The following is a 23632-nucleotide window of genomic DNA, read 5'->3' on the forward strand; positions in this document are numbered from 1 at the left end:
ATATTCTTGTTCAAATAAAAAGATTACATGCTTATTTGCTATATAATTAATGGTTTGATTCAATTTTTATCTCAATTCAACAGATGATATCACGTTCCCGCTTTTACAGTTTGACGAATCAATATTTTATAAATAAAAGTATATAATATATATTATAGGTACATGATCTTGTGGGTATATACATGTGTTAGCTTTGTGAATGAATAAGGAAGCCGAGGAAGAAAAGAAGAAAAAGAAAAAGTTAATTCCCAATTTCCTTACAATGCCTCGGATTTCATGAGTTCTCCTGATGGCACATCAATTCCTATCTAATTGTTTTTAAATGTGTAGTTGTGGATCTCTCTATTCTGCCAGATCAGTTTCAGATCATCTGCCTTCTTGTCTTCACACTCTTATATACTCTCTCTCTACACAATTTTGTGTGTATATATATACCTATACCTTTTTTTTCTTCTAGTGAGATCATCAACTCTCTATCTATCTATTTCCCTCTCTCTTCTTCTCTCTCTTTCTCTCTCATACAGTCTTTATTTATTCAATTAGATCTAACCTCTAAAGTCATCTGTTTATATGCAAGAAACCCTTTCTTGATGATTATCACAAGAACCCATCAACATCTACTGCTACTTGTACATCTATCTCTGCTCCATGCATGAAACCATTCAATTATTTTTGCCTCTGCAAAAGGAAACTGAACTACCCATAACCCCTACGCCACTTCTTTTCTCATTTCCATCTCTTTCTCTCCATGATGTCCCCTAATAATCTTCAGGGAAAGCAAGCTACCAACAAAGAAGACAATCAGAGCTCCGGTAACCGGAAATCAACAGCATCAGCTAGGCCACAAGAACAAGCTTTAAAGTGTCCGAGATGTGATTCCCCGAACACAAAATTCTGTTACTACAATAATTACAGTCTAACACAGCCAAGACATTTTTGCAAGACTTGTAGAAGGTATTGGACTAAAGGAGGAGCTCTGCGCAACGTTCCAATCGGTGGTGGCTGCAGAAAAAATAAGAAAATGAAGTCATCTTCAAGACTCTCCGGTGACTCAAAAGACTCCAGTGGTTCTTCAGAGATCGGCGGATTTAAGTTCTTTCATGGTATATCTCCTGCCATGGATTTTAATCTTGGAGGGTTATCATTTCCTAGGCTAAGCCCTTCTTCAGGTGGTCTCTACAATCAGTTTTCTTCATTTGGGGATATGTCTGCTACTTCAGCAGCTGCTGCTGTTAGTGTTACCAATCCTTGTTTCAATCTTGATCCATCTGGTAGCTCTCCAGTTGGTTCTTTGATGGGGTTCAGTTATCCAATTTCTTCAGTTACTAGTGGGTTTAGCGGTGCAATTCAAGATGTGGGTACTGGTGGTGGTGGTAGTGGTTCGATGAATGTTCACACTAATCTTGCATCTTCAATTGAATCTTTAAGTACTATAAACCAGGATTTGCACTGGAAATTACAGCAACAAAGATTAGCTATGCTTTTTGGAGGAGATGATCATAAAGATAACAGTGTGTCTTCTCTTGCTGTGGAAAATCAAGCACAAAAGCCCCAACCCATTTTGTTTCAAAATCTTGAAATTTCAAAGCCAGAAGTAAGCGGTGTTGGTAATTCAAGAAAAGAAGCTGATACTGCTACCGAATGGTTCTTTGGGAATTCTTACAGACAAGTCAATCCAACTCCAACTAATAGTAACAGTAACGGCAACGATAATACAGCAGGGGCTAGCAACTGGAATGGGGTTCAGGCGTGGGGTGATTTGCACCAATACAATGGTTTGCCCTAGACCAAGATCATAATTTGAGGTAGACCTTAACGAAAAGGGAAGGAAAAGAAAAAAAAGAAGATATATATAGAGAAATGATAATATTATCTAAAACCCATTTAGGTATATATTTGTTCTTCTTTAATTTCACTTTAGTTTGGTGCAAGTTCAACTCGTAAAAGTTGAGGGAAAAGAGGAAGAAGAAAGTAATTTTTTGTTTTTGTATTTTATTTTTAGTAAGATGTTGAACAATTAAATAGCCTCTAGTTCTTGTTGTTGCTATTTGTTGGTGGCGATGATCATTTATCTTTTTCATATTACGATAAAGATGCAAGGACTGTTGCCGTTTATGTTGGTACAATAAAAGGCCAGCTAGTCGTAGATGAAAATGAAAGACGTGGATATACAATGCTTGGTCTCTTACATATACACACACATCAAAACGAATAGAATATATGATGTAGAAGGAAGCTTGTTCTTATTTAATTGGTTTGTTATTGAAGTCTTTCTTGTTAACCTTTCCCTTCATTTTTTCCCCCTTGAAGAGTTTTGATATATCCTCTCTCAATCTACTCAATCTCTTTGGGATCTGTGATGGATTTTGGACTGTTATTAAATGAGAGACTTAATGCCATATCCTTGATTTGTTTTATGTTCAGTCATTGTCCAGAACTCTCACTGTCTCAGTTTGTGTTTGTCTCTCTCTCTTTCTATCTCAGGAAAACTGAGTCTCAGGCTCCCCAGCTACTGAACAAACAATGTCCATCTGTGAAACAACAACCAGAGTATCAGTAGCTGGGTGTAAGTAAGGTCCTCTCTTGCTTAGGCCTGCAATGTTAAGCCCTAGCCTCCTTGCTGTTGCTTTGTTTTTTTGTTTAATTTTTCTCTCTTTTTTTTCTCTGTTAGTGCTTAGGCTCTTCGTAATAATTAGTTGCAGTGTGGTGTGATTTGGTGGTGTCTGAAAAAGTGGTGGTTTGAAAGTGCATTGAATGAAAAAGACTTTACTGTCAACATTTGAGTGAATAGAGAGAGAGAGAGAGGGCACTTAGGGTTCGTTCTTTTGTATAGCAAAAATGTTTCGTTTAGCTTTTTAGGGTATTGGGTTGCGAGCCCTCTCTTCTTGCTAATTGCTATACTATACTGAGCATCCATTGTGATTCTGTTTATGACTAGCTCTTGTGAGACAGAAAAGCTTTTCTTTTTCTTTCATTGCTTTCACTATTATATGTATCAAAAAAAAAAAAGAAAAAAAAAAGAAAAGGCCCCACAATCTTTAAGAAAAGAAAAGAAGATTAATTAGCTTCTCATTCTTTTCCACCACAAGAAGCTGATAAACAATGTGCCTTAATAATGCTTATGTATGCATGCAAATCTTGGTTCAAATATTTCATTTACTTTTTTGGAACGTGGATTAATGCAATTACTACACTTACATAATTATATAGATCATGATTCATAACCATTTATACGTACACACTGTTCATACATATGGCAGCATGCAACAAGGCCTGCCTCTCTCTCTATATATGTCGTCCATTTCAAAGTTGTCTTTTCTCCTTCTCTTTTTTTTTTTTTTTTTAAATCTCCAAAGAAAGCTAACATTCTTTTCTATGATGGAAGCAATTTTACATCTTTTTCTTGCTGGGGTGGGATCTCTTCCATGACTATTTTGTGTTTTTTCTTTCTTTTTCTTTTTGCTTTTCTTTTTGGCTTTCAACCACTATCTACATTCTTTCTGGCTAACTAAACCTCTACTTTAACATTCCTTATGTTTGTACGAAGCCATTCTATGGCCATAGATACATATATATATATATATATATATATATAAATTAACTTTCCTGACTCACAAAAAAAGAAAAGAAAAAGCTAACCCTGCATCTTTTTAGCATCTTGTTGATGCTTTTTCATACCTAATCAGCTAATCTCTCTCTCCCATATGCACATTCAAGAACATAAAGCTAAATAATGCAAACACAAGTTCACTAAAGTTAAATGCTCATTTTAAAAGCAAGGCAATCATTTGCATGTTAGTTTTCTTTATGCTTTTCCAATTGAGAACTATAGAATTTACATATAAATATATATATTTATATTACTGTTATCCCCATTTGATTTGGTTTATATACATATTCAAGGACACAAACATGCTCATTAGGGTCACTTTTTCTTTGTCTTGCCAAAGATAGAGAGGTAGAGGAAGGAGAGAGATGGGTGATTTTCCTTATAAGAAACTGAAGAGAAGATGAAGCATTGCGTGATTAACGTGAGGGACAAGTCCCACCAGTAGAAAACTTTTTGTTTGGAAGTGATTATATTGTGCGTTTGTGTTGTGTTAACTTGTAACCTGCGAGAAGCTCATGACCTATTTTCAGGATCTGTTTGGTGCCTTGTGTTCCTCATATCATCCTCTCTCCTCTCCTCTCCTCTCCTCTCTAACCTATTAGCTGCTGCCCCATTATATACTCAATTTCTGGCCCCACCTCTTAACCACTTGATTAGATAGTGTCGATCTATCTACACTGTAAAAAAGTGTCCACAAATTCAAGATTTGAGGCTACTGCTTAATTATTATGCTTGTGACTTGAGAACCATCTCTAATTTCATGTATAAGTTAGTCAACTTTTTGAATGGTTCAAACAAGATAGGAAATGGAAGTTGTCACTTACTTACTGTCCTTTTTAACTTCTTCATAAGGTAAATGGAAGTTTATTATTACTTATTATCCTTCTGTATTCTTTCACTACTCGTTTTAAAGTATTCCTACCAAATGCATAATTAACTTATAATTTATTCATTCCATGTATTGGAAGTTGGCACGAGCATTATGTATTACTATACGTTTGATCTTTGCTACTTATATTGATAAGCTATAAATATATTTAAATTAATGTTACACCTTAACTTGTACCGACTTTTACTTAGTTAATATGGCATTATTAATAAAAAAGATAATCTCACAACATTTAAAACAATTTTATAAAAATTTATATGTCATACCATATCAGGTGGATACATTAAATTATTAAATTTTTAAATGCGAAAATAAAATATAAAAAATAATCTTAAATTCAAATTGAAGGAGAAAAAAAAAACTATACATTCATATTTTATTTTGAAGGGTACTTATTTTGTTAAAGGGATAGTTATTGGCCAGAAGCAGCCCATGTTCTGGCATACATCATCATCTATTATGAAATTACAGAAAGAAAAAAAAAAACAAAAAAAACCTCTGACTCGGTGATGATTGCTTCATCAGACGGCTGAAAATGAAATTTTCCAAAGGAAGAAAGGGAGGAGAAGGGATATTGGGGATTTCTTCACTCAATAGCAAAATGAGTTATGGGGGAGATGTTGCCATTTGTGAGAGACCAAAAAGAAACTGCACTCTCTCTATCAGGAAATCAGTGAGTCTTAAGTGGCAAATAACTAATCAGACATGTCATCATATCCCCAAAACGAAACGGTATCTCTTTCAAATCAGAGTTACAAGAATCTTGTTTTATTGTGTTAGTAATGACGTATTCATAAATGGAAGTGACTATCAGAAACCCTAAAACGAGAAAATGCACTTCTTTCTTTCATTCATCATCCTTTTTGGCTTCTTTCTAATCTTTGGATTAAAAAACAAGACAACAACAACGACACCACCTCCCCACACCTTCCACCAACCCATCTCATCATTTCTTTTTTTGGCCTCTACTGCATGCCGTTTTCCTTTACTTTCTTTCTTTCTTTCTTTTTTAATTAGATTTTTCTATTTTCTTCTTTTCAGTTATTATTCCTTTCGTTAATGGGCTATGTCCAAGCATTTGGTACATTTTTATTTCACTTCAGAAAAGAGGTGCCCTTTTGGATGCCACCATAAATAGAACTAGAAAGTTTTCATTAAAATGAATTTTTCAACATGTGAAGTCTAGGCAGACCGCGTCCTTAACACTGTTCGGCCAGAATAGATAGATATTAATATTTTAAAAATAAAATAATTAGTAAATTATATTTACAGTCTTTAAATTTTGTACTTTCTAATAAAAATATATTAAATTTTTAATTTCTATTTAAATGGTTACTGAACTATATAATTAACAACACTGATGAGTTTTTCCGGTAACTATGAGAAAAAATTACATGAGCGGTTACTAAATTTTACACTTTATAATAAAAAGGTACTAAAATTTTAATTTTAAAACATATATAGCTGATATCTTTTTGTAACAAATCAAAGGTTTTGATATCTTTTTCTTACAAAGTGTAGGATTTATAACCATATATGTAATTTACCTTCTCAGTGTGCTGAAAAATCCACTGGTGTTATTAAAATTAAAGTTTAGCAACCGTTTAATTACAAATCAAAGGTTTGATATCTTTTTTTTTATAAGGTGCAAAATTTTGAAATTCTTTACTATATGACTAAAAAGAAATTCATGAAAGAAAAAAGAAAGAAATTTTTATTATATGAAGAAGGTTATAGATAGTGCTAAGTGCCAATACTAAATACTATCCTATTTCCTAAGGCATAATATTTAAAAGAAAAATTATACTAAATACTATCCTATTTCCTAAGGCTTAATATTTAAAAGAAAAATTAGAATGAAGGAGAAAACTTTTGGCATTTTTCAGTAATAGAAGTTACTTTTCTAATTCTATAAATTAAGAAACTCAATCCATCATAAATTTATTAATAAGTTTGAATCGTAATAATATTATATTGATGTCTACAGTCTTCTTTTGGCAATAAAGCTTGGAAGAAAGCTGTTCAAGCTAACACTGGTGATGATGAGCAGCGAGCTCAAGGAAGAGCTGAGGGTTGCGAGCATAGCGTAGGTTTTAATGCAAAGTTCTTCTTCTCTTGAAGGAAATGATTTGTCTATATTACTGAAATAACTTGTGATTTTTCTTCTTTTTTTTTTCCAAATATTTTTTTGAATACGCTTTTTTGATCCAGGGCATCCCAAAATAAATGGGATGACAGTTTTCCATTTCAAAACTGTAAAATAATTAATGAAAAATCTTTTCGATTTCAATTATGTTTCCTCTTGTTTCTTCTAGTGTAATAAAATCAATAATAGTAAGTAATGTACCTCGGTACATTTATGAGTATAAAACATTGTATTACAATTCAACCTTTTTCTTTCACTTGCAAGAATTTATACCTTTTTCCAACTTTTTATACTTGATTAAACTAACAATCTAAAGTAGCGAGTAGGATAGTACTAATAACTGAATGCTTAAAATGGCGAATAGAACGATAGTAACAGTATCCCTTGTTGCTCTGATATGAGCTTTTAACACTTAAAGTTACGAGTAAAATAATACTAGTAATATATGTTTTAATTCTCAAAATTGAGCTTTAAATGTCTAAAGTGGCGAGTTGAACAATGCTAACAATATACCTTAATATTCTAAAAATAAGCTCGGTATACATAAAATAGTGAGTAGAACAATATTGACAATATATCTTAATGTGCTAGAATGAGCTCAATACGCTTAAAATGGCGAGTAAAACAATATTAACAATGTTTTTTGTTATAGATTCTAAAGATATATTAAGTATTGAATCTAGAATGGAACTTTATTAAAAGGCAACTCATATATCTTTTGATTAACATTTATCTCTAAAAATCAAAATACTACAATCAAAACTCCAAGGACCCCTTCCAACAATTCGATTCTTCTCACAAGTTGACCAAATCTGAAAAATATTAGGCATATTACCGAGTGAAAAATCTCACCATTCACTAATTTGGAGGATAAAATTTTACAAGCCAAGCAACAAGCATCCTCTTATTAGCCTCATCTATTTCCTTGACTCAATATGAACCACCATAGTTTGATCTTCTCTAATCAGGTACATTCTTTCATAAGGCTAAGACACCTCCTCAGGATCCATGACCAGGGCAAACTATCCAACAGAGAACAATAAGGACCAAGCACACATAACAAGACCATTCTAGATAGGAGTGAAGAGCTCGTCAACCGAACGCAAAACCTACTCTCACCAAAAGAAAAATCCTAAATCCAAGCCCTAGGGCAAAAACCCTAGGCATGACTTTATGAGGAAATCTTTTTAGTCTATGAATGATATGGTAAACTGAATAAACCTAATAATTTCTCGTATAATCTAGTTACTACAGTCAAGTACTTATGTTATCAAGTAGAGATTGGTGGTTAAAATTCAAACTCCTTTCTTATCTTTTGAAATATTAAGACTTTCCTATATCAAAAGAGCGAGAAATTCTTAGATAAACTCAGCTCACATCATACGTAGATTATACCAATTGCATGGTGGACTGGTAAACAGAGTCTACCTAAGAATTTCTCAGATTATACTACTTGTATTAGTTAAATAGGACTCTAAGAACCAAAAAGCTTTAAAATTTATATATATATACATATATATCTATGTGTGTGTATTTATATAACGCCAAAAAGACCGTTATACTCATCAAAGTTTAAAAATTTTAATATGTTAATTGATATTTGGAGCTTAGTGAGAAATTATCTTCAGTTTCTAGAAGCTTATAGTTGTAGATTTCTTTTTTGAGTGCAATGTACAATTTCAGTTGAATTTTGTCTCAAAGGGTTAGATATGGGAATTTCATCTAGAATTAATGTAGAATTTGTCGGGTATAACTTTTATGGATAGTAAAATACTATTTCATGAATTTATCGCAACTACGCATTAAAAAAAAGAGTACATGGAAAATGGAGAGATTTCCTCATTTACATAGCTTATGATGGACAAGGGCAAAAATATCAGAATGATTCTATGAGCTCCAAATCTTTTCCCATCTGATTTTGTGGGCTAAGTACCAGTTATATTCTCTTATTCATAAAAACAAAAATGAAGAAAAGAAAAGTATATTCATACATAAATATAAAATTGTTAGAACAATAATAAAAATATATGAAAATAGAACCTCACTTAAATAGTATTAAATTTCTATAATATTTTTCAATTGGTCTAACTTAGCTATAATAAATTTTAATTTAGGAAACAATATGTTCTACTCATTTAGTCTTTCTTTTTTCTTTTGAGAAAACTCATTTAGTCTTTTAAATAAGTCTGATGGTAAGAAAATCAGCAGTAAATTTTTCAATTTCATAAACACTTTCGTACAAGAGAATTTCATTCATTTCATAAAAGAAATTGATAATGGATTCACAAAAGGGAATTTAACAAATTACATAAAAGGTATTAACAAGGAAAAGTCAAAAAATCTTATAAATAAAATATTAATAATAAATATATATATATAAAGATTGGCAATGAACTAAAAATAAAATAACAAAAAGAAAAACAGAAAAAAGACAGCAAAGAGAAAAAGAAAGAAAGGAAGCGACTGGGGCTTTTATTTTATTTTTAGTTTTACCTTTTAATGGTTTGCATGATAGTATACAATTAATTAGTTACTAATATTTACAAGCTCACTAATTGAAGGGATATACATATTTGGATAACTTTTACAAGTCACAGTATTCATAAATTTTGTGGTTCTTTAGTTCAAACATTCATGTTGATATCTTCATATTTTCAACTAAAAATAGGAATAAAACTTATTCCCTAAAAATACTTGCAGGGAAGGCACAAAGTAGCCATTAATCCTAAAAATTCCACTATATAATAGTTTGTCTGGTATCAAGTTTCATAATTATTATTATTTCTATAAACTTTTTCTGCTATCTATGGGACTATCCTATTTTGTGCATGCATTATCATAAACAAAGAGCCAAAAATTCATTAAAAAAAAAAATCATAGTTTTGTGTAGGGCTTTCCACAGACCAAATTCTTGGTCGGATGAGAAAGAGAACTACTAGGGTGGGTGGGTACCAAAAATGTGCCAAATGGGTAGCTGAAGCTTAATCAAAGCACTAATTAATGGACTTTATTAGGGAATATTATGAAATGACTGCTACTAATTGTACAAGAAAATATCAATCATAGCTAATCAGGTTAGGTCACCCTTCTTTTTTTCTGGTAACTTTTTCAACTGACCATTAGGTATATTTGAGTTGACTATCATGAGATTGTAAATAGCATGTTTTAAACGAGGTGTTATTTTGTGTTAAAGTGTTTGCCACTATTGGAACTTGGAACTAAAGCAATTACTAAATTTCATTTTTATGGACATATAATGTAGTTTTCATTTCATGCACACTATAAGCAGCACACAAGGAACTATATACTTCTGAGGTAAAATACATAATAATGAAAAAGAAATAAAAAGAAACGAAAAGAAAAGGAAATGGACTGGTATTGATTGTGTAATAGTATTCAGCACCAAATCTTTTTCTTAGCATCCCTCTCCCTGAACCCTCCTTGTCCCTGATCTCTGATAACTCTCTTGTGAGTCAAGGGTCCTTGAGCAACTGAGGCTGGCCTTGCTGCTCTACTGGTCATAACTCTACCTATTTTTGGAGGGTCGGATTTCCTAACTCTGTTGTCATGGAAGGAAGCCTGCATAAAGTTGTTCTCTGTTTCTCCTGATTGCCTTTTCTTTCGCGTCTGATCATGAAGGGTATTATTATTGTTATTATTATTTTCTTTCATCAATGTAGAACCCTGACTGAATGGGCGCTTCATTGAGTTTGAATTCCTTAGGACATGAGACTCGATGTCGCTCAAGAATCCATCATCTCTAACGCAAGTTTTTTGTTCAGTAGGTGTAGCCCTTACACTGCCAGGAAAATCATGAGGATCAAGTAATTGCTTGCACTGCAATTGTTTCTCTTGCTCATTCAGCTTGTCTTCAAGATCCTTAATCTGCTATAAGAAAATTACTAATTATGAAATGCACAGAAATTTATGTTTGAGAGACGAGATGAATGATTTTGAATGGCTAATGAATCAATGACAGTTTAAGAAAACTGCATGAAACTTTTAGTTGAGAGAACAAACATGTAATAATAATTAAAAAAACGGTATAATGATTTTATTTCTGGAAAGATGCCAATAAATTTCTTTGAAGAGAGGGTTGGCTATTCTGAAAATGAAGATCAAGACATAAAAATAATGAGGAAAATAGTAACCTTTTGATGAAGTAACAAAGTCTCGGAGTTATTTTCCTGCTCCTTTAGTTTTCTCTCGAGTTCTTTAATCTGTAGAAAAAGGACAGGAAAAGGAAAATGTCAATCATTCATGTTATAAGCATAGAGCAAGTCTCCATTTCACATTACAAAAATTAAAATAAATCCTTTACAAACCTTGTGTTGAAGGGCGAAGGAATAAGACTCCGACTCTTGCACTTGTTCCTTCAGCTTGTTCTCAAGTTCCTTAACCTGTTGAAGCAAAAAAGTATTGACATTTCAGTCTTCCCTTAACAGCTGATTAAATATGTAAAACATAGATCATATATAGAAACTCCATGGAAGTTTATTAGGTAATCTGCCTTATACAGATGTGAATTGTATGAACCTGTATCCTAAAGATAAAATCAGTAGTATCAAAATTGCATAAAGTACGAGGCACCAACCTTCTGTTGAAAAGCTGTAGAATCTGATTGCTGTCGCTCTCTGAGCTTGTTATCTAGTTCCTTGACCTTCAACAGATAGTAAGTTGTGGTTATCCAGGGAAATAAAGCAGCATATGAAATGAAACTATGCCACTAGTATGCTAAGTTGCTTTCAACCTTTTGTAGGAGACCATTACAGATATCTTCCTTTCCTTTCAATCTATCTGATAATTGTGAGATTTGCTTCCCCAACTGGCTATGCAAGGTACTCTTAAACTCAAGCTGGCCTTCAAGTTCTTTAATCTTCTCTTGCTGGTTTTTGTAAACCTGGTCTTTGCCTCTGGCCTTGTTTTCCAGGTTCTGTAGGTTCTCTTCTAACTTCCTCAGTGATTCCTCTTTAGATTTACATTCCTGCCTTGCTTTATCAAGCTTCACAAGGAGGAATAAGAAATTAATACTGAATCAGATATCTAAGCATAATAAAGGGAAAAAAATTTATTGTAAAAGGAGAAACTCAATTGTACTATATCAGCTATCAAACTAATTTTAGCAAATCTCCGAACTCACCAACAGTTTCATCTTTTGAAGCTCACTTGTATCAATTTGCCTTTTTGCAGGGCCAAACTCAATCCCTCGGACTCGAGTTGCAAAATTTAGTGAACTCAGAGTCTCACTCACGTCCTGTTCTGTAGGGCTAATTTGCACAAACATCAAAGTTTTGGAGTCACCTCCTGTAATACGCATGAAACTTTTAACAAACATATTGTTTGTGAGATTAAACCCCAGTCAATACATATTTATAGGCTAATATTTGCAATTTTTGCAATCCAGAATATGATAACAATGCTAGAAATATGAATATAGATTAAAGCGCAAGGTGTCAATTTGTTTTACTCAAACTGAATCCTTTGTGTCTCATATAAGATGAATTGCTACATACTCATAGATGTAATAAAAATATAACACTTAATATAAAAAACTCAAATAGTTTTATTTTGATTGATTAAACTTACCCAATGAATCTTGAAGTAAATGCGTCAACTTGGAATTCCTAAAATCAATAACAGCAGAAATTGTTACATTATAATTTAAAATAATTAATCTGACATAAAAATATAAAAGAAATGCACAAGTACTAACCTGTATGGAATGTGGCTGCTTTTAGTTGCTAAAGCATATATAACATCCCCAAGAGCAGAAAGGGATCTGTTGATATTTTGAGCTTCCTTTAGTCGTTCCCCCTGCACATCAGTTTTGGCCAGCCTCTCACTCCCTGCCAGATCCACAAGCCAAAGCTTGCTCTTGGTGCATTCACCATTCATCAAGTTCTTTGCTTTTACCATTACACATAGCATACTGATTCATATAAAGAATATAAATTTAACATGGTCAATCATTAATGAGAAGGAAGGTTCCTCTCGTGGTTTACTCAAATGAAGAAAAAAACAACCGAGCTTGGTACCAGTGAGATCGGCTGCTGTGTTCATTGACATTATTGGATCCAACAGCTCTAGCATTACTTCCAGCCTGCAGGACATTCCAGACTTCCTTTAAGTTATCAACTTTAGCTTCTACAATCCCCGGAACATGATGGGACCCTTCAGAAGATTGTTTTATTTCCAGCCTAGCAATGCACATAAATGAGGATTCAGCGGACACTGTTCTCATGCAATTTTTCCAAGCAAAGTCAAGTCACCTTTTAAAATTGAGCCTAAATTGAGATCAAGCTGTCATCTCACGTAAAGGACCAAAGATGGGCTTATTTAAGTACGAAAAGGAGTTATAATGTAAAAAGCTACTATTAACTTACTTCTTTGATGTTGGAGATGTAGCCAACAAGTCTCTGATTTGCTCATTATAGACTTCAAGCACACTAACAGATATGCTGTATGTAAAAGTTTCACTCCTTTCTTTAGCAATTTTAAATAATTGCTCAAGTGTCCTATAATTGACTCCCCTGCTCTGCTCAGTGCCCTCCATTGTAAATGTCTTTCCTGTCCCCGTTTGACCATATGCAAATATACAAACATTGTACCCATCTAGCACTGAGAGCACCAACGGAGAGGCATCCGCAAACACATCAACTATCAAAACAACATAAATCAGGTTCAATATACTTCTGACATGAGAATTTCTTATCGGTGCATCAACCATTAACCAAATGTTGATAATGCACGGATACCTTGATTATCTCTTGGCGTGAATACCCGGTCAAATTTGAAAGTCTTTCTGGTCGAGCCACCTGTTATTATACCAAGATCTCCGTCCTTTGCTGCATCAAAATCAACAACTGTTGTACATCCAGCTGATGACTCCGCCTTGCTCAATGGGCGGCATCGGCAGAAAACTCTGATATTTCCTGATATTAGACATAAAAGAATTAATTTCAAGTCAAAACTTCACCATTTAATGCAGCAGATCATATAGGCAGGAGAGAGAGCTTGCCTTTAGCCTCTTGAATTTGGTTATACAGTTCCTTTCTCTTGGCTTGCTCTTCACTATACTTTGCCTTAAGATCCTCACATTGTGCAACTGTCCAAGTGATCCTATGAGTACATCCCTTTGTGGTAAATTTAGCGCAAAACCAATTAACTATATATATAAGGTGAAGTTCATACTTACCCAATGCCTGAACTGCTGTGACCATCTTACTCAACTCGGGTATTGAATCAGCACATTCATGTGCCTCATAGGAGAGCCGAGAATGCTCTTCTTTCATCATCTATTCACAAATGGATTACATAGATATATAGTAATCACAAAGAGGGCAAATTAACATAGGAAGGTATTCATATGTCATCTGTAAAGAGAGCCATTTCTTACCTTGACTTTGTTTTGTAAATTCTCAACTGCTGCTGCCCAGTATTGCTTATCACGTTCATACATGTTGGTAATATTCCTGAGATTCTCAGCTTGTTTCCCCACAGTTTGATCTGAAAAAGAATTTACTAAATTCATTTAGTAATTCCTAGGAAGACTATGAGTTACCATATAAAACCGTCCCTGGTGTTAATTTCTACGACCACACTTTACTGCACCCATGGTCATGAATCCCATCAACCATGTATTTAGTTAGACCAAGCTAGTTAAAACCCAATACTGGTTCAATGAATTGATCTTCAGCCCAAAACAGAAATTGCAAACTGTTTTTCCCAATCATATTAAAGTAGATAGGCACACATTGCTTTGCTAAAGTCTACTCCAAAAGGGCCTAAAATCTCAAATAAACCTTTGTTTAACTGAAGTACAACCTAGGAAAACTTTGAAGCAAACTTAGAAAACCCATCAATGTATATTCATTTTCTTTTATCATTTATACTGCTGCCGTGGACTTTCCTTCTAGGGCATACAGCTGCAACACTGATGGTGCATGGTTGAATTCAAAACCAATCATAGAAGACAGGCAGCGCAGCATTAGTATGAATAGTAGGTTACTTCACTGTGGCCCGTGGATCAATGGTCTAGCCCCATGACTAGTCGTTCAGTAATCTTAGCGAGTGGATCAGAATTCACTGATAAGAAAAGAGAGAAAAACAAAGCAATGCCAAGAGCTCAGTCAATCTGCTTTTCATTGACAGACCAAGCTCTAAAAGACCTCCAGTTGCTAAACAAATTTTATACAGTGACTAGAGAGTTATCCTATGAAGTCTTTACACTTAACTCGTAAATTGTGAAGATTTTTATAACTTTGAACTGCTAGTCCAAAATTTTTATTGTTAGCCATCATTAGTAAAAACTGGCTAAAATTGCTCAAGCTAATTGAAACCTTTGGACAAGTAGGCATAAAAAGCCTCTTTCATTCAAAGGCACACAAAAATTCGCTTCAGGCACAGGTTCCCTTGATTGTGTTAAGAAGAACTAGAAAATAATACACAGGATAGATTCTAGTTGACTTCCATTTCCAGGTAATACAGAATTTAAAAAATTCATAGGTAAGAAGGGTGCACTAAGCACGGCTCTTGTACCTTACTCAAAATAAACTAGAATGTTCTTAAACATAGACAAACCTTAGTACTGAGGCAACACAGACCCAGAATGTTTTTAAACTAGAATGTTTTTAAACTGAGACAAACCTTAGTACTGAGGCAACACAAACTTTGAAATGAAAGCAAGAGCTCCACTATGAATGGATAGTACATGCTGGAATTTGAAACAAAGAACACCATTATGCAATCCAAAGAGTGAAATTGACATTGTAGAGCCCAATTTGGATGTCAAGTTAACTCATATTAAACACAGGCCCTGTAAACATACTAGCATCTACAGATTGGTTAGGAAAATCCTCAAAACAAAGGATTCATTGTTTTGTATCTGAATGTTATTACAAATAAATGCGATATGGTGCTTGAAGTTATGCAGGTTCCTGTAGTACAAGGGCCCAGCATAAATCTTCTGAAGGCCAATAATATGTGCTTTCCGGCTGATCACATATGAAAGGTGTAGTAGTTAGTTATCATATCACTCAAGAACTCTCCCTTGCATTATACTGTCAGCATTATAATTCAACCACAAATCGGCTTATGTTTATGCAGGATTTATTCGCAGACAACAAATGAAAACACTCAAATTACTGTAACCAAGAAAGTATGATATCTGGAGAAAAAGTAAAGAACGATCTGCAGAATTACCTAAAGAGCGTGACTGAAAGGTCTTGTTGTCAAGTTCCATTCTAACCTTCTCCAGCTGTTCATTTGCTGCAGTCAGCGACATCCAAGCCTCATGGCATTCATTTGACTTATGCTGGCACTCAGTGATGAGTTCTTGTATCCTTTTTTCATATTTATCTGTTGCTCTTGCTCGCAAGATTTTCTTCTGCTAGCCCCAATATGGATGGCCAAATAAGAAATAATTCAACACTTCAAAGCTTAAATGTTTTCATATGAAATATGACTAACCTGATCTGAAGAAATTTCTATCTCCGTAGCACAATTGTTGCATTTTAGATAATCTTGGGTCTGGCAAGGAACTGTATACACAAGTGAAGTAAATTACAATTTCTTCAATGAAGTATATATTATCTCATCCTGTGAAGGATGAATATAGTCACATAAATAATAGATCTGTTACCTGACACTTCTGGTGCTTTTCTTATGCAAAGTCCACTGACAACTGGACTTCCAATAATCCCTTCAAATCTTATTAAAATTACTCCATCCTCCTTCACTGAGACCCTTGAATCTACCAATTGCAATGGCTTGTTTGCGCCAACGACAGAAAAGATATCGAATTCAGATAAGACCTGCCATTTTCCCGAAAACAAAAACAAACTCTAAGCACTACTTTTCGTATTATCCTCAAAGAAGACCCAAAAATGAAAGATCAGACTTTGCAATCAAATATATTTACTTAATTAACTTACCTTCTCTTCTTGAATGAATACATCAAATACCCTTAGTCCTCTAGGACCATTTGTGTTTATAATCTCTACAAAATGAAGATCAACAAAGTAGCTTCCAGGAGGAAGATTATCAAATCGATAAGAAAAGCTTCCAAATCGTGCAGACTGATAGATGAATTGGTAATCTCCAGCTTCATTTATTAGCTCATCGGTTCGTAAAACATTTCCTCCTTCAAAATTAGTGTCACCCAAAAATTTGACCTCCAAATCTGCTTCAATTGTTGCTTCGCTTCCGGCGTTTATAAACATCACAAGTTCATCTGGTTCAGGAGACCATCGTTATATTTCTCAGTTCTCAGCCCTCAAAAGGTGCTCAAACACTAGAATTAACAAAATCTTATAATGCAAGTGCTAACGTATTGCGATGACACATTTAACTAGTGAAAAGTAGGCAACATTGACATATAACAATAAGAAAAATGTTGTTTTTATCGTTATCAAGCAAGTATCAAGAGCCAGTAGCTAACTTTTATTCCTTTCTTTTAGATAGAATTTAATTTTGATCCTTAATGGTCATTGTCTCATCAATAAGATTTTAAAAAGAAAAAACAAAAGGAAAAAAGCAAATTTGCAGTAAAAATGGCATGATAATAACCTGTGCAACTGGATCTCGAAAACCCAGACGGGATTAGTCTTGAATTGGAGTCACAAAGCATAGAATCAACCAAAGAATCCCAATCTTCAAGTACTGCAGAATCTTTGAATTCTTGATCGAATTTCACATCTTTCTCCCACTCAAAAACCCTAGAAATAGAAGAATTTGGAAGATGGGTTTCTTGGTTTTGGTAGAAATTGTCCAATTGCATATCCTCCATAAAGATCAATGCTTTTTAGAGTCGTTCTATAGACACAGTAAAAGAAAAAGCTTTTCTATTATTATCTTTTTGGTTCTAGCTAAAAGAATATGTTTGGGTTTGGAAGAATGGAGAAAGAGAGCAAACGTTCTGGTGTATGGGGTTTATGCGTTTTGGTTCAAATTTGAATTATAATATGACCGTTGGGAGCTTTCTTTACCGTTACTGTCTCTTGAAGACTTTGTTGTTAAAGGTTGCAGGGGTACGCCCTCGAGTATGCACATAATAGCTAAAAGGGTAATTGCTATTTATCGCCTGTGGTTATCTATATTATATTAGTTACTTTCTCACGTTTTAAAAAATATATCTTTTATCTTTTTATTTTATAATTTTATATTAAAAATTTCTTTCGTGAAACTTTTCATTAAATAATGTTAACTAAGTTTTATTTTATATTATTTCTCACTTGATTTTTAGTGTAATATATAAATTACCCTTTATAGTTTATTTATTATATTAAAATTCTCTTATTTAATTTTTATATAAAAATTAATTTTAGTGTTTACATAAAATAATAAATTATTATTCTTTAATTATTCTAATTTTTAACATAATTAATTTTTAATAAAATTTAAATATTTTAAAAGTATTATATTAATTAAAATATTAAAAATTCATATAATTTAATTTTAAATTGTTAAAATAAAATAGATGGTATTATTATTAATAATTTTGTTACAATAAAATTGTAACTTTGATAAAAAATTTGAGGATCAAATTATTTTCTTATCAATTTAGATCTTTAATTACATTGACTTTCAAAAAATAAAAAAAAAATTAGTGCAATAAATAAAATATAAGAGCAATTTTAAAATTATACAAAAAATCAGGAAGTAAATAGTATAAAACCAAATCTAATTAACAATTCTCTAACAGAAACTCTAACAGAATGAATTTTTAATATAAAATTACAAAATAAAAGGATCTAAAAATATTTTTTTAAAATGTTAAGGGATAACTAGTATGATATGAAAAAATACAGGAGGTAAATAGTACCCTTAATTAAAATTTAGTGTATAAATAAATTTAAATTTTGTCAAATTAAAAATAATAATTTAAGAAAATTAATATTCTAAGATTTATTAATGCTATAAATATAAAATTTATATAATAAAATATATTTTAAAAAATATTCAAATATAATAAATTTATTAATTTAAGTTTAATTATATTGAAAACCGACTCTTTATTTATTTAAAACTAGACCATCCATTGGAATATTCATTTTATAAAATACATTTACAATAAAAAAAAATATAACATATAAAAAGTGTGATATAAATGCACTAATGTGCAACGACAATTTAGACAAAATTTTGCTACAATATAACAACAATTAGTGTGGAAAAACATATTTCTTACTCTTTTTTTCTTTGAAAAAAATTTATGATGTTGTATATTTATGCTATTCAATTTCATTTACATAAATTTAATATAATATGTAATTTTCTAGTTTGCCAAATTGGCTTCAACAGCCCGGAAAAGAGATAATTTCTTTTAAATTAGGAGAAGAGAAATTCAGGCATATGCCAATTCCCAAGTATAATCACACACTAATTGATGATATTAGCCGCAACATTAGTGATTTGTGAGGTTGCCTTAGTTTGTCGGATGTTATTACAGTCAAATTAATAAATCTATAAACAATTTTCTTTGTTAACCAAACATCTTCTTACTCGTGGAAATATTCCTACTTCGGAGGAATCCAGCAAAGCAGACACACTTTCTTTCATCTTCAAATGGAAAATTATATATTATAGATTGGATTTTTCACGTCAGCATCTCATATAGAAAATAAACACTGACATGCAGAAAACATCAATAAAATTCATAAATTTAATTATAATATATAAATTCAAATTATGAATTTAAAATTTATAAATTCTAGAATTCTATCGTTTGAATTAAATATAGAAATAACAATTTTTTTTCAAAATTAAGGATAATTTTGATATAAAATAAATTCAAACAGATAATATTGGAATGATGAAATAATATGATAATCTATAGTTCTTTTAAAGTGGTGATTTTGGATTTTTTTCACCTCTTAAATGGAAAATTAAGGACTCGTTTACTTATAGAGATTTTTTTTTCTATTTTTATTTTTTAAGTTTTAAGAAAAATAAAAAAAAATCATTTTCATATAAAATTTGTAAAATTTATAAAACATGTTTACTTTATATATAATTTTTTTTTATTTTTTTAGGTAATATTTTAAATATAAAGAATAGACTTAAAATAGATGAAGTGAAAAATATTTATTTTCATTAAAAACAATCGACTTCTTATATAAAAAAATATAGAAAACATGTTAAATTTATTTTTAAAACTTTTTCAAAATTCATTTTTATAATTTTAAGAACATAAAAAACAGTCTTCTATTTTCATTTTAGAAAAACAGTATAAATAAATATAAATTTTATTTTCTATTTTTTTTTGAAAAATTAAAAAAATTGATATAGTTTTCTATAACTAAAAAGACCTTAAAATCTTAAAAAATGAGGAATTTTAGAGGACGAGAAATTTCTTAAAATCTATGTATTTAGACCATCTTTTTAATTGTCAAATGATAGATTTAAGCCAAATCGTCATCTAAAATCCTTCAATCCAAATGACCTTATAGTTTATGAATAATTAATTTTATTTTATTATGAATAAACAGTTGGTGGATAGTTTTTTTAAGTTTTTATTTTTTTTATATATGTTAGTTTTTAGTTGGATTATAATTTCATGTCAGATATTGACATAAAAAATCTAATCTCTAGTATAATTTCTCCTTATAATGAGAAATGAAGAGACTTTTATTTTTATTTTTATTCTTCTTCTACTTCCTATGATTAAAAAGTTTTGTAACTTATATTCTTTTCTTTGTTTCTTTAGAGGTTGTGGTTTCTTTTTTTTCTTCTTGTGAAAAAACTGTTTTTCTTTATGTATGTTTCTTTTGTAACTTTTCCTTTAGTGTTTTTATATTCCTATTGTCTTGATAATATATAAATATAGAAGAAAAGCTTTAGATAAATAGAACATACCATACTATTTACAGATACTGTCTAATTAAAATAAGCTACATTTATTGATCATGCAATAGTATCACAATATTCATCATATATAAAGAATTACATGAAAGTAAGGTCAACATAAAGGGAAGACAAATTTTAACAGTGATATAATACAAATTTTGCTAAGGCCATTAAAGTTACACGATTTTAATATCTAAAATAAAACTCACCACTATTTCATATTCAATCATTGCATCTGAAATAAATAAGAAAATAGAACCTTTTGGTTAAAATAGCCGAATGCTCACAGCAAAAATGAATACATGTTAATTCTTTTATATGTAACAAGAAGATCAATTTACCCAAAATAGGCAATAAAAAAGACCAAAATTATCCTTTTGAATTGTTTTAAAGAGTAATGTCCATACAAAAAACTATTTTTTATATTAGTATAGATGAGCATGTCATATGGGTAAGGGTAGACAACTTCTTTAAATGCCTCCCTCACTTAGGTTAAAAATTATAGTGAAGCCAACAATCAAGTTTTATATCTTGGAATGTTTGAATCGATATTCAACACAGTAAAAAAGGTTTTTCTATGTCTTTTCTCCTTATAATAAATCAATTAACATAGTTTATTATTTTAGTTATAAAGGTTCCATGTAAGATATAGTAACTAACTTTGATATTGACGACGCAATCACTAATTAAGCTAATTTAATCTAGAAAAATTTCACACATGAGAAATCAAGTTACCAAGTTAAAACAACCAAGATATCAATACTACATGAGAGCATCATAATAAGGGTAAATTGATTACCATACCTCTTATTTTCTCTCTCTAAGAAACATCCTTTGTCTTGTACTGTACCTTTTCTTAGGGTTTTTAGCCCTCTGGCAGCTCCGGCCATCAATGGGGAATCTGGTGTTTTTATTTTCTATTTGTTGTAATATATTAGCTTTTATGCTTATTTTGGTATACTTTCGTTATTTAGGTATTATATATTAGCTATTTTGTTTGTAGTGGGTTTGCTTTGGTTTTGTGGTGGCTCTACTGTCATGGTTGAGCTCGGCCTTGTCTCACTCTCTTACCTTCTTCAACCCTATGGGGAACTGTCTTCTAATGGTGGCTGGTAGGAGGGAAAATAAATTGTTAGTGCTAGTGTTGGAGGCTCTCCAATAGAAATCGTGTCAAGCCATCTTGTTTTGCGAGTCTCATCACTATTGGCAAATGTTCTGACCTCGTCTAGCTATGGCTAGCGACTATGGGACTTAGATATGTGTTAATCTTGCCTTGTTTTCAGATTGCTAATTTTAAGGTGGGCATGGTTTAAGTCTAGATGGTACCATCTAAGGTGGAATACTCTGGCTTAACTCGTTTGTACTTACAAATTCACGACCACAAACAGTGGTGGAAGAGGAAATGACGAGAAGAGATGTTTCTGGAAGGAAAATTTTACAGGGGTATCTTCATAATTTTTCTTCTATTGTAGGCCTATGGATAGGTTGTGCGCCTATAGTTGTTTCTGGACTTGATGCGTTGTATTGAAATCCTCTTAAGGATTAACTTTTGGAACTTAGGTCTATATTTATTTTCCTTAAGTGGATGTCCTTTATTAGTTTGAGCTTCATATATACTAATTCAGGCTTTAAGCCTTTTTAATACTAACATTTCTTTTCATTGACAAAACAAAGGTAAATTGCATAGACGAACCCTCAAATTTGCGTTATATATAGCGGTCGTCCTTAAAATTCAATTTGAATAAAAATACCTCTTAAATTTGAATTAGGATATCACTAAACTCATTTCCGATCTGTCTTTGCTTAAGTTTTTAACGAAAAATTAACATGATAATCTATGTGGTTGGTTTTCTTAAAATAAAAAATCACATTTCATTCTCGCACACTATGTCGACATTGATAGACAATGTAATAGAGAACTTTACTGATGCATTATAGACACAAAGGGAGCTGTTGTGCAGTGAGCTCTTTATCAAGCACTTGAACTCGCAGTCATTGAGGCAATAAACTATGAATTATCTACTTATAACCTTACAACTGACTTATATACATCTAGCTAAAATAATTATTGGTAGATCTCAGTCTCAGGAAGATCTATGTAAACATAGTATTGAATATAAACAAGGAACAAAAACAAACAAAACAAATAAAGTACACTCAAATGTTCTACAATGTCCAACTAACAAAACTAGTAACTTTTACTTGACATTGATTCTTCTACTTCTATGCCTATATGCTAAAAAGAAAAGAAAAAAAGAAAAAACAATCAAAGATTGATTTTGTTGAAATTTTTATTTGTTAATGTCTAATGAGACAATTTTAGATGAAGAATGCATTTATCCTAACTGAAATTGCTTAATAATACTAGAGCAAAAAAACTAGTATATATAAAGAAAAGTTACCTTTGATGCATTAATTCCTTTTCCGAGTAATGATTTTTTTTGGATACATTACCAGATAATAGTTTTCGTTCTAATTTCTTTTTCATAAAATGTTTTAAGCTTTCGTATATTATAAATTAATTATTATTTTTCTTTGTGAAAATGAATACCAAATACTTTATTATTCTTTTTCAATAAGAGCATGAAGAATGCATAATCTATAATGAACAAAAAAGGATAATTCAAGTATAAACACATTATATATTATGTTATAATATGATTCTTGAAGCAAATCAATCTTTAAAACTCCTACTTTACAAAATAATACTCAATTTATCAATTATATTTATGTACTTTAGCCTTAATAACTAGCAGAAAATAATTAATTATAATTAGTATTATATATATATTTATAAATATTATCTTAGATATTTGAAGTATATCTATATAAATATTTTTAATTATTTATTTATTACTGTTATCTTCTTATGTTACTTTGATATGTTGATTTACTTTCTAAACTAGCTAAATATTTTCGACTATAGTATACACATAAAGTTGAGTTGATATTATTGCATCTCGTAATGAACTTGATATGTATGTTATGCAAAATAAATTCTTATATATTCTTTTCATAGATATACTTAAAATAGCTAAAAAAATTGAAAATAATATTATTAATTTTAAAGAATTTGATATTATAGGCCATCCTAAACATACATATAAAGAATTCTTCACATGTGTATTTATTTTTATCATAT

The 23632-nt window shown here is 31.4% G+C and overlaps 2 protein-coding genes across 3 annotated transcripts; one reads left to right on the plus strand and one right to left on the minus strand.

The window, feature by feature from the left end:
* Positions 1-206: 206 nt before the first annotated feature.
* Positions 207-2047, plus strand: LOC8277502 (dof zinc finger protein DOF5.7). Its single transcript, XM_002532333.4, has one exon. It carries the CDS (start codon positions 749-751, stop codon positions 1784-1786), a length of 1038 nt encoding a protein of 345 aa, XP_002532379.1. The 5' UTR covers positions 207-748; the 3' UTR covers positions 1787-2047.
* Positions 2048-9864: 7817 nt separating this feature from the next.
* Positions 9865-17643, minus strand: LOC8277490 (kinesin-like protein KIN-14R). 2 transcript variants are annotated; one of them, XM_015727363.3, is made up of 19 exons: positions 17212-17643; positions 16578-16876; positions 16286-16457; positions 16114-16184; positions 15847-16030; positions 14042-14151; positions 13841-13940; positions 13664-13750; positions 13401-13577; positions 13029-13302; positions 12681-12842; positions 12359-12574; positions 12232-12269; positions 11786-11949; positions 11396-11647; positions 11240-11305; positions 10971-11045; positions 10797-10865; positions 9865-10533 (listed from the first exon to the last, which is right to left on the minus strand). In XM_015727363.3, exons 1-19 carry the CDS (start codon positions 17429-17431, stop codon positions 10042-10044), a joined length of 3228 nt encoding a protein of 1075 aa, XP_015582849.1. In that variant the 5' UTR covers positions 17432-17643; the 3' UTR covers positions 9865-10041. The 2 variants fall into 2 exon arrangements, with proteins under 2 accessions (XP_015582849.1, XP_002532381.1); XM_002532335.4 differs by having other exon boundaries at positions 9865-10530; positions 17212-17641.
* Positions 17644-23632: the final 5989 nt, after the last annotated feature.

Source organism: Ricinus communis, chromosome 7 (genome assembly GCF_019578655.1).
Source record: "Ricinus communis isolate WT05 ecotype wild-type chromosome 7, ASM1957865v1, whole genome shotgun sequence".
In the NCBI taxonomy this organism is placed as follows: Eukaryota; Viridiplantae; Streptophyta; class Magnoliopsida; order Malpighiales; family Euphorbiaceae; genus Ricinus; species Ricinus communis.